General features: G+C 40.4%; 1 protein-coding gene across 5 annotated transcripts in view; it reads right to left on the reverse strand.

The window, feature by feature from the left end:
- Nucleotides 1–12,779, reverse strand: part of Sphkap (SPHK1 interactor, AKAP domain containing) — a 152,970-nt gene that overhangs the window by 75,640 nt on the left and 64,551 nt on the right. For all 5 annotated transcript variants that reach the window (XM_006496577.4, XM_006496575.4, NM_172430.4 and 2 more), the window contains one exon: nt 8,454–8,561. In XM_006496577.4, the coding sequence (XP_006496640.1) occupies nt 8,454–8,561 (108 nt within the window). The remainder of the gene's footprint in view (nt 1–8,453; nt 8,562–12,779) is intronic.

Below are 12,779 nucleotides of genomic sequence, written 5' to 3' on the forward strand. Positions count from 1 at the left end.
CTCGGCCTGAAAAGATACATACTGCCAAGCCTGATGATCCATGCTCACCCCCTGGAATGCATCTAGTGGAAGAAGAGAACCAGATCATGCGAGTTATCCTCCAACTTGCTCATGCAAGCCACAGCATGTATGTTTACATGCAGATAGACAGGTGTGTTTACACTCAGATAGACACTCCAGTGCCATGCTTGCCTTTCCTTTATTTTTATTTTTTGTCTATGAGTGTTTGTTTGCATGCATGTATATGTACCCTATGCATGCCTGGTGCCCATAGGGGCCAGAAGAGGGCAACAAATACCTCTTGGAGTATTGGAGTTATAGATGGTTGTGAGCCACCCTGTGGGCGCTAGGAACTGAATTGGGGTCCTCAGCATTAGCAGCCAGGATTCTTAATTGCTTAGCTATCTCTTCAGTCTCATGCCTGCCTTCTTATCATTGATTCTTGTGTTGGAACTCACATATCTCCAGCCTCTGGGAAATGAACATTGTATGTTTTCCAGTGTGCCACAGTCAAAGTGTTTTGTTATGGCCCTTCTTTTCTGCATGGCAGAAATTAGGATAAAGATGGTGAATCAATTCCTTTGGAGTTAAAAATCAATTCAGTGAAAATCTAGAACCTTGGTCCTGAGTTAGGTGCAAAACAAATTCATCAGCCTCCAGAGGAATTAAGTGCTGTGGAGCTGGCAGAGGGGAACTGGGGATATCAGTATTTATAATAAAGGAAAAAATCAATCCAGGAATTAGCTGCTGTGGCACATCTCAAGAGGAAAAGAGATCTAGGCCTGCTATCTAGATGCTTTCCCCCTCTGTTTGCTTTTAATTTTTGCATATTACAATTATGTTGAAAGGTCATAAACAGAATTTAAAAGTTGAAATGGCTTTCATAACTAATTTAGGTTGAAGAGAAACAGAGAAAGAGAAGATTAATCTCACTCTGGATTCTGACTTGCAATAATGAATAGATTACAAAACTATCCAAAATGGAAAAACTTTGGAAAGTAACCTGGAAAAGAGGCACGTGTAAGCCACAGTGCATGTTTGATTGGATATTTCTCTCTAGTTGTATTAAATTTGGGGTGTTCATGAGGGTATAGGTAATGGGTACTTGGAACTAATCCTGCGGTCTACCAGATGGTGGTCATCAGCACAAGACAGGGCTGAAGCCAGAAGGTGTGGATAAAATAGGTTCAAAGAAAACATCAAATGAGAGCGGACCAAGCATCCAGACAGATCCTGAAGAAACAGTAAGCGGAGTGCTGGGTTGTGGGTCAGGGGAGGGGCAAAAGTCCTGCTTGAAGTTTACAAAGTAGTGATTATAAAGGCAGCAGAGGAGTCTGAGTGAGAGAAGGGTGGTTTTGAAGTCACAGAACAAACACTTTTCAAAGGCTGAAGGGAGGGTATGGGTGACATGTCACTCACCTCTGTTAAGAGTGAACTCTCATCTAGTCCGGCTACTCCAAATGCTTCTGAAAAAGTGTATAAAATACTTCTAGATGGTCCAATGAAAACCTCTGGCTTTATACACACCATGGACAAGTGTGCAGAAGGCTGTCCCTGTTCTATTAGAAAGTATAGCAACTGATACTGAGGAACCGATATTCTGCTTCCGTATTCAGAATGTTCTCATTTCCTCTTTAACCTCTAGAGCAAACCTGTGTCATTGTCACAGAAGAAGTAATTAATATTTCTGGGAACACAAAACAGGTACCTTTGAGTGTGCTCATTAGCCAGATCACCTACTAATATTTGTCGTTTTCAGGCTCGAGTATATAAGATCTTAAAAAAAAAGAACAACTATTCATTCTCACCTTTCCCCCAGGATATCAAGAAGAATTGAATAGGGAAGACAGGCTAATATAAACAAACAACTGTAAAAAGAAATAGACAATTATGTAGTCATGCCCTTCAGGTGTTAGAGGTATTTTAATAAGAATAATTATTTATTGTTGCTGGCTCTACTTGATTGATAGGCTTTTCCCTCTGAGAAAAACTGCAGTAATGGAAGGGGGTGTTGAACATTTGAGACATGCTGCTATTCTGAGCTATTTTAATAATGTGTTCTGTCAAAATGAATTAAAAATAGTTGATAAGTGGTGTAAACACTCAGGCTGTATAAGCACACCCAGATCTACTCATCCAACTACATTTTTATGGCAAAATGTTGAGATTTGTAGGATATTTTTATGCATTTAAAATCCATGATGGAAGACTACAGTAATAATCCCTTGCTATGTCGAGGCCCTATGGCATGCAGACCATCAGCCATGCATGTATTCTGAGTGTCTCAGACTCCTTTCTCTCTCTATTCCCGTCAACCCCCACTACATGGATCTCCGCTCTCCAATATCCTTTGATATTTAATAGAGATTTAAATCTCTAGTCCTGATCTTGCCATGGGTTCCGGATTCTATATCCAGATTCGTACCTTGAATGAATAAATAGTATTCAACCATCCCCCACTTTCCAATGTCTAATCTCCCTTCCTGCCTCCCTCACGCCTCCCTCCTTTGCTCCCTCTCCTCACTTGTGAATGATACATACTCTCAGTAGCACAGGAGCTCAAGCCAAAAAGAAAAGCAGTTCTTTAATAATATTATTTAATACATACACACAATTTTATAGTTTTAGGTTTTGTTTCCTTTTTTACTCTTGTGTTTACTTTATATTAACTTGTTGTTTAATTCCTTGCTTTTGTATCAGTTATTTAAGTCATACAACACATTTTAGGAAACATGTCAGTGTTAGGATCATTAGGATAATAGAATGAGTGAACATTTCTCTCATCTCAGCTAGTTATCAACCTGCCTTCTACATGGTTGAAGAATCTATCCATCTAGTGAGAATCTAGATTAAAACACACCATTACTAGCTATGTAATTTCTATTGTACACTGCATATTTTGGCTTGTTCGTCCAATGTTGTTTACGACCTACTTTTAATATACAACTACACAGGGTGCCCTCATTCCAAAGTGCTTCTATAGTCTTTCAAAACCTGGTTTATAGAGATATGTAAGCCTTTATAATTGTGACACAACAAAGCAGTTTTCCTAACTCATTGGCTTCTTGAAGCTTAGTCATGTTCAGTGGAAATTTTGCTTTCTTAAGAGTTAAAATGCTTCCCCTGGAAATTTTCAATTTTCTGAGGGGGCAAATGCATAGGGCAAGGACCGGTCAACAAGAGTCATCTCATCTCATCTCATCTCATCTCATCTCATCTCATCTCATCTCATCTCATCTCATCTCAACTCGTCTCCTCTGGGAGCTGGGTTGAGGAGCAAGCCTTCCAAGAGAGTCCTTTTATTTTAGACATGTTGATGGGCTTGAGTATTATAACCCCTGGAAATATTTCAGACAGAAAAAAGGAAGAAGAATGTGGTTAAACAACAAACCCATCTCTAACACCTCTCCCTTCCAAGAAACTGCCTGCTGAAGCAACCCTCCAGCCCAGGTAAGATTCTTCCAAATGTAAGCATATCTACTGCAACAGAGAGATTCTGTTCTGCTATGCCACCCTTCACTGGCCTTTGATGGTTTTTGCTTTTCTGTAGGTTGTGGTTAGGTTTTCTTTAAAATTCTTCAGTGATAAAGGAATGCTATTGTGCAAAGGGACTGCACTAGGCTGTATAAGGCAGCTTTTCCTCACTGTGTCTAAATACCTGATAAAATAGCTTAAAGGGTCAGAAACATGTTTTTTGTTTGTTTGTTTGTTTGGTTGGTTTTTTTTTTTTTTTTTTTTTTTTTTTGGCTTAGAGTTTCAGCAGAAGTGGCCATTTGGGTCATGGCCATTTGGTATCATCATTTCTCCTGCTTGGAAGTAGAGTAGCTATCGTGTTTCTGACTGCTTTACACTGATCTTAGAATCTATTCTGGTTAGCCTAAATCATCTAGATATAAAATTAAATACTTGATATAAACTAGAGTCATCTGAGAGGAGCCTAACTTAAGGCTTTGCCTAAACCAGGCTGGTCTTTGGGCATATCTGCCTATAGGGGGATTGCTTTGATTCTTGATTGATGCAGGAGGGCCCAGCCTAGGGTAGGTGGTACCATTCTTAGGCAGCTGGTCCTGAGCTGTATTATTTAGTGGACAGCATTCCTCCATGGCTTCTGTTTCCAATTTCTTCCCTTGAGTTCCTGCTCTGACTTCCCTCAAGGTTGGACTGTGTGTCCTTGATGTGTAAGCTGAAATGAGTGCTTCCTCTGCTTAATTGCTTTCAATCATGGTGTTTGTCACGGCTACAAGAGAGGAACAGGAACAGTCTTCATGTTTGTGGTGGGACAGATGAGCCTGCCCCCTGAAGAAACAACTAAACCTCATGGTTTGCTGTTTGGAAACAAAATCTGTATTAATACATGGCAGCGATACCCCAATAGTTTCCAAGCCTGAGGCTGATCCTCAAAAAGAAAAAAAATCAAAACCACAAAACCAATCATATAAAATTAGCTACTAATTGAAATGAGGATGAAATAGCCAAAACAGCAGTTCACTTAGTGTTAGGTCTTCCAGAATAACAAAAAGGCTGCCGAGCAATAAACAGCATCCCTACAGGTTCCTTGGGGGTCTGTTGTTATTGTCTGTAAATACTTTAAGGCTGGGATAGTTTCATAATGCTGATTTTTTTAAATTAAACTTTAATGAAGGGATTATTTTTTAATCATACTATTTTTGTTTTCCTTTAAATTACACTGTTTTAAAGGGAAGCATCTGAAACATAATATTACCAACAGGCTGGTTGGGAATTTACTATTTAACTTAGATTGTCTAGACCCTGATAATCTTCATGTTTTAGTTTTCTGAGAACCCTGTGATGAAAGAGTCCTGTGTCAGGTCGATCACCAGGTTTGCTTGCATTTACATTACACTTTCATGGAGTTCTTGGGAAAATTCATTTTTACCCTTTGTTTGTTTGATAAGGTTTTTGTTTTACAGTCCTGGTAATCCTAAACAGTCCTCTAGTAGCTGGTAGTATAGGTGCGTTCCATCCTGCCATACTGAAAAAATAGCTTTAAAAAACAATGTAATAGTTCCCCTTGACTGACATGGTGGTTGTTTTGTCAGGATTCTCCTGGCCCTAAATGCCTAGTTTACCCTAGTTGATCTGTAGCTATGAGGTTCTCTCAGAAATATGGAACCCTAGTGTCTTAGGGTATCCATTGCTGTGAAGAGTTACCACAATCATGGCAACTCTTATAAAGGACAACAATTAATTGGCACTGGCTTACAGTTTCAGAGGTTCAGTCCATTGTCGTCATGGCAGGAGGCATGGTGGTATAGAGACAAAGATGGTGCTGGAGAAGGAGCTGAGAGTTCTACATCATGATTGGAAGGCAGCAGGAAGAGAAGACTATGAGCCATTAGGTCTGGCTTTGAGCTTCTGAGGTGTCAAAGTCTACTCCCAGTGACACACCTCCTTCAACAAAGCCACCCCTCCTCCAATAAAGCCACACCCCCTAATAGCGCCACTTCTTATGGGTCTATGAGGGCCATTATTATTCAAATCACCATACCCATCTCTCACAATCTTCTCCCTAGCCTAGAACCTCAGATGCTAAAAGAATCAATTTGGAAAGTGACTACATGATACATTAGGCAAAGAGGCTAGTTGTTTATAGGGATTTTAAAATTTATTTTTGGTTCATACCCATGAATAATTCTTAATGTTTATATTAGCTTCATTCATTGCAAGTGCTTGAGGAGTCTCAGGAACACATATTCTAATGTGTCTTGTACTTGTTTGGTTCCCCCTGCCCCCATTTAGAAATATCAAGAAGAGTGACAACAGTAGGAGCTGTCAGTTAAACCTCAACTGGTGTTTCCAATTTCCAACACCAGAAAGGAACAAAGAAGAAAGGAAGTTCTGTGTTCTCCGTCTACACTGATGGTGGATAGAAGTGTTAGTCTGTACATAGGAAGATGCTCTGGCTATAAAAGTTAGTGTTTCAAACTGTAGACCTGTGATTCCATCCCAAATAGAGAGTGTACAGAATACCTCTGCTCTTCAGTGATTAATTCTTGTGGTCCAACGTTCACACACACTCCAATAGTGACTGGAATTACTGGGGCGATGATCTGGCAAAAGCACTGTTATTGATTGACATGTTATCCTTTGGTATCTGAAGTGGTATGACTGGATGTCCACATCAGAAATGCCTGGATTTTCTACCTCCAAGATTGAATTTGTAAATCAATCAATCAATCAATCAATCAATCAATATGATAGAATTACTTGTCACTTAATCCTTATTTAAAAGAGAGAGAGAGAGAGAGAGAGAGAGAGAGAGAGAGAGAGAGAGAGGAAGGAAGGAAGGAAGGAAGGAAGGAAGGAAAGAAAGAAAGAAGAAAGAAAGAAAGAAAGAAAGAAAGAAAGAAAGAAAGAAAGAAAGAAAGAAAGAAAGAAAGAAAGAAAAGAAAAATTAGACCGGCAACTAAAATTCTGGACAAGAGATAAAAATACTGAATGTGTGGGGCTATGGAGATGGCTCAGTCAGTAATGTGCCTGCTCTGCAATCACGAAGACCTGAACTTTGGTTCCTACACTAACATAAAAGTGGGGGGTGGTTGTGCGTGTCTGTACCCCACCACTGGAGATAAGGCACAGGTTAGAGCAAGATGAGACAGGTGGACTCTCAGGAGCTCACTGGCCAGCCAGTCTAGCCAACCAGTGAGCTCTGTGCTCAGTGAGGCCCTTTCTCAAAAGATAAATGAAGAAAAGGAAGAGCAGAAGTTGTGGGTAATCTGATGTTGGTCTCTGGCTTCTACCTGCACATGCATAGATCAACACACACGCACACACACACACACACAGAGCCTTTCCATACATATACAGGTACACATATGTACCACACACAGAGACAGATATATAGAGATACACACCATATATCCCATGCACATACATAGCACACGCACATACACACACACACACACACACACACACACACACACACCTCACAGACACACACAGATACATATACACACCACAGTACACACCACACTCACATACCACACAATATAACAAACACGCAGACACCATACACACACAACACAAAGACATACAGACACACACATACCACACCCAGACACCCTACACAGATACTAAACGATGAAAGCTGAAGTTATTGACCCAAAAGAGAGTAACTCTTTTAAAACCATTTTAAATCAATTATTTTCATAAAATATATTTTTATCATTTTCTTCTCCCCAATTCCTCCCACATCCTAACTCTTCACCTCCCAACTTCCTGTTCTTCTCCCCATGCCTGCTATCTCTGTTTCTGTCTCTCATTCTTACACACATAAACAAAATGCAAATTAAAACAAACATAAAATGAATAAGGCGAAAGTAACCAAAAAGTGACCCCCCCTCAACCAAAAATGAAGTCCATTTTTTTAGAGGCCAACTACTTCTGGGCATAGGGCCTACCTAGGTGTGCAGTTGATTTCTTCCATTGAAGAAAACTAGTTTTCCCTTTCCTAGCCGGGATATATCTGTAAATAGCTATTTGATAGGGGCTGGGCTTTTGTGCCTGCTTCCCTTTTTGAGACAAAGAGTAAGGAAAGGGTGTTGGGGTGGCTTCTGCCACTCGTGTGGTGAGATCCCACTATGTGAAATGCTCGTTCCAGCTTGCCAGGACTGCTTTGCTCAGTACATACCAATAGTCATCCTTCCATTCATCCCTTTTCTCCCCTTTTCTTTTGAAACAGATATGCCAGCATAGAACTTACCTCCAGGAATAGCTCAGGGGTGATGCTCTCAATTTAGTCAGGAGAAAAACATTACATTTCTGCCCCTTTTGAAAATACTACCTACTTTCTGTCCTCATGACCCCATAAGAGCTAGGTGATTTCAATTACTATGCAGCGTATAGCCCATAGGGGAAGCGTCACTGCAAATGCACACAATGGGTATTCATAGTCTAAGCTCTAAGAATTATATAGTTTAACTCTAAAAAATAATTCTTGCCTTTTAGAGGCTTTACATGGAGTACAGTACATCACAGTGCATTAAAATTCATGCCTTTTTTATTTCTTAGGTTGAGGAGGGTTTCAAGTCATAAGAAGGCCAGAAAATTCTTACCCAATTTTAAGATCAGAAAACACCTTCTAATAGGAGTTATAAAACGTATCGGAAAGAATCCAAGAGAGCTGTTAAGATTTTAGATTTTTCTTCCGTTATAATTCTATTTCTGAATATATGTCTGGATCATCTTTTTTTTAAATGCAGCTTTTTCTCCCTTTTCATGGAAATGATTACATTAGTTCATCTATTTAAATGAAGCATCAATGTAAAAGCACTAGCTGCCTATGATTGTGTTGTCTGTCCACATGAGAACATATTTTCAAAAGTATATTTTCCTAACCTTGTAATTAAGAAGTTATTATATATTGTTCCAGTTTCTACATTACTAGACAGCATCTCCCAACCCCACCGTGCCCCAGAGTTCCACACACTTACAGAAGCACAGTTTTCTGACTCATCTTCCACAAACCCAATCTGGCAAGGCGTCCTCTGGTTCTGCAGCCAGTAGTCTGTGGACTCCAGCAAGCTATTGCTTCGAAGAACCTGGGGGAACATAGAAAAAGTTTTTAAGAGTTGTCCAGCAAGAGTTTATATCTAAACAAGCAGCTTTCCACTGGAAACCTGTAGGTGTTTTCTTCCTGGCTTTCCTCTGAGCATCTCAGTGAGGAAAAGAGGAGGGAGAAACCTGCTGCATGACAGTAGCATTAGCATGTACAAAGCAATGATGGCCAACTAGGCCATCTTCTGCTACATATGCAGCTAGAGACATGAGCTCCGGTGTACTGGTTAGTTCATATTGTTGTTCCACCTATAGGGTTGCAGATCCCTTCAGCTCCTTGGGAACTTTCTCTAGCTCCTCCATTGGGGGTCCTATGTTCCATTTAATAGCTGACTGTGAATATCCACTTCTGTGTTTGCCAGGCACTGGCATAGTCTCACAAGAGACAGCTATATCAGGGTCCTGTCAGCAAAATCTTGCTGGCATATGCAATAGTGTTGGGGTTTGGTGGCTGATTATGGAATGGATCCCCAGGCGCGGCAGTCTCTGGATGGTCCATCCTTTCCTCTCAGCTCCAAACTTTGTCTTTGTAACTCCTTCCATGGGTGTTTTGTTCCCAATTCTAAGAAGGGGCGAAGTGGAAGAGAGGCCCCTTGGTCTTGCATACTTTATATGCCCCAGTACAGGGGAACACCAGGGCCAAGAAGTGGGAGTGGGTGGGTAGAGGAGCGGGGGAAGGTGAGGGTATAGGGGACTTTCGGGATAGCATTTGAAATGTAAATGAAGAAAATACCTAATAAAAAATTGGAAAAAGAAAAAAAAAGAAATAAAGCTAAAAAAAAATGGAATGTACAACGCATGCTGTCATGACCTGGATTGTTGATGTTATCAGTGCTGCTTACAGTCCTTCAAGTCACACCCGGAACATCAATGTGTGCTTAGCTCTTGCATAATTTCCAAACCCAGTGATTATTTTGCCGTCAGTGGGCATAGAAGTTTCATTTATAGTTAATGTTCTCTCACAAATATGAACACTCTTTATTTTTTTTTTTAAATCATGTTTTCTTTTTTGCTGCACTGCCTACTCTTTATCGCTTTGATTGCACAAACATAGGTATGAAATTGGGTACAATTCTAGAACAGCTAAGGTACCAGCCTGGTAAAAAATACTAGGAATAATATAGTTTCACTAGTAAAAGCATTTCCCCATTTTGCAGTAGTTGAACACCCATATCAACAAAGCCAGATATGGTTTGTAAATGCAGATTTTTGTCTTGGGTTTCAAAGCAGAGACACGAAGCATTTTTTTTTTCTGAGCCAAATATTTTAAGACACAATTTCTTAAGTAACCAGATGACTCAATCTGAATCTTGAATTCGGCTTATCTAAATAATGTACACATTTGCTTCTCATTTAAGATTCACAATGTTAATCATGGTTCTCTTTTAAGGTGAATGTCTGTTAATTTGTGATTACAGCTGCCTTCCCTTAAGCAATGTAATAGATATAACCAATTCAGCTAATAGCATCTAAAATAGAATTCTAAGTCAATTACAAGGAAATACTGTCTTTTTTACTCTATAAAAACAGAAATGTATTAGTTTTGTTTGAGAGTAGCGTTAACACATATAATTCTGAAACTCTTTGTTTTTTTTAATAGCATTTTCACCTCAGATGTGTGATTTCACTTGTGTGCATCTTCCTAAATCCACCCCCTTGCACAAAGCTGTCATTCACATTTATCTCCATATAGAATAGAGTTTACAAATCTTGTTTGGAAGGTGAGCTCAGGACAAGTTGCGCCAAATGATGTAAGCTATGATTCTCAGCTTCTGCACCCATGAGAAGGGATCACAAGATAAAGTGATGGAAACATAAAGGGAGTTCACTGAGGAGCTGGGGTGGGCAGAGGGAGGGGTCCACTGAGGAGCCATGGTGAGAAGTGGCTGAGTACACTGAGATGGTGGATGCATAGACGGGGTTCTACTGAGGAACTGTGGTGGAAACAAGGAGGAGCTATGTGTGCAGCATCCAATAAGTAGGTTATTTTCTCAGAACATAGTTTGGTTATGACTTGAAAGGAAATATAAACAATTGGAAGTTCCTCCCCCCCCAAAAAAAAATCAGTAAAATGAAGTGACTTCAGATATGTGAAGGCAAACTTCAGATTTTCCCTTTTTTTATTATTAGATATTTTCTTCATTTACATTTTAAATGCTATCCAGAGAGTCCCCTATACCCCTCCCCCACCCTGCTCCCCAACCCACCCACTCCTGCTTCCTGGCCCTGGTATTCCCCTGTACTGGGGTATATGATCTTTGCAAGACCAAGGGCCTCTCCTCCCAATGATGGCTGACTAGGCCATCTTCTGCTACATATGCAGTTAGAGACATGAGCTCCAGGGGGTACTGGTTAGTTCATAATGTTGTTCCACCTATAGGGTTGAAGACCCCTTCAGCTCCTTGGGTACTTTCTCTAGCTCCTTCATTGAGGGCCCTGTGATCCATCCAATAGCTGACTGTGAGCATCCACTTCTGTATTTGTCAGGCACTGGCAAAGCCTCACAAGAGAGAGCTATATCAGGGTCCTTTCAGCAAAATCTTGCTGGCATATCCAATAGTGTCTGGGTTTGGTGGCTGTTTATGGGATGGATCCCTGAGTAGGGCAGTCTCTGGATGGTCCTTCCTTCCATCTCAGCTCCAAACACAAATTTTCTTTCTGAAGTATTCTGGTCTGAGGTATAATTTTCACTGTGCCTTTTGTAGCATTGATAGTTACAACCACTATTGTCTGCAGCGTTAGAAAATTCTGAGAATTGGGCTATTAAAATTCACTTAAAACTGTTACAATGCTACTATTTCTTAGACAAAGGTCTTCACAGACATGACTGTTTGGGTGATACAGACCTCGAGGCTCAGACGGTTTGTGGGTTTTGGGTTTCTGCTCCACGTGGTTCAGAGCTTGACCTTGGATTTAGTTGTGAGGTCACCAAGGGTCTGTTTTTCAGTTCCCTGAACATTGCTGCCTTCTATGCTTCTCAAATGGTTTTATATCAAGTGTTTCTGAAACTTCTTTTGTTGTCTAATTTTTTAAAATTAAAAATGCATTTTATGTTCTTTCATTTAAGGGCAGATTTTCCTTGTTAAGATTCCTGAGTAACAGTTTCCTTTAAGAAAGAGAAACTCCTGTGGTATGGAAGACATGCTTGAATTAATCCACTTAGTGATAATATGAGATTGTAATTTCTCACAGGCATCATAGTTTGAAGCCTATTTAAGCTATCACTAGACCACTGGTATCGCGTGCTTGTCCCTGGCCTTTCTTTGATCTCCAGGATTTGGAACTCTATCAATGAAACAAAAAACTCATTAATTCTGCATCCTAGGAACATCAGAGCTTAAACCACAGACATCAGCTGAGCATGCTGGCTAATCCTGCTTTACAGTCCAGCTTAATAAATAGTCTAACCGGAATCAGCTCTTCATCATCTCAGAGATTACTCTTCAAAAATTTGGCTACAGACCTTGCTTGTTCACATTCTGACTGACAGAAAGTCTGTAATATTGTGGTCACAACAAATTGTTTCAACAGTCACATCAGCGGTTGACTGATCTTTCTCCTATGTCAGCCTGAGGAGTGGTGAGGAGTTGATTTACAGTTTACTTGGCCCTTTAAGGATATGCAAAGTGGCCACGCTTTCCCAGTGATGGATGGGAAGTTCCACAGGTCAGCCTACCATTTGTTACTTACCACTTAGAAATTCCTGTAGCTAAGAAGGGAATGTCTGATGTGAAGCTATCCTGCCTGTTCCTTGTGCTTAGCAATTATCCATTCTCCCTTCCTTCCTTCCTTCCTTCCTTCCTTCCTTCCTTCCTTCCTTCCTTCCTTCCTTCCTTCCTTCCTCCCTCCCTCCCTCCCTCCCTCCCTCCCTCCCTCCCTCCCTCCCTTCCTTCCTTCTAATTTTGTGTCTGTGTATTTACATGTGCATGTTTTTCATGTCTGTTGGTATGCCTGTGTGTAAAATGATGTACATGGGTGCATATGCACATGGAGGCTAAAGATTGATGTTACTGGTCATTCTTGGTTGCTGTTTTACTCACTCTTCATTGGGGCAGGCAGGTTTTCTCAATCAAACCTGGTATACTGGTTAGTTTTGTGTGTCAACTTGACACAAGCTGGAGTTATTGCAGAGAAAGGAGCCTCCCTTGAAGAAATACCTCCATGAGATCCAGCTTTAAGGCATTTTCTCAATTAGTGATGGT

The sequence above is a fragment of the Mus musculus genome, chromosome 1 (genome assembly GCF_000001635.26).
Source record: "Mus musculus strain C57BL/6J chromosome 1, GRCm38.p6 C57BL/6J".
Lineage (NCBI taxonomy): Eukaryota > Metazoa > Chordata > Mammalia > Rodentia > Muridae > Mus > Mus musculus.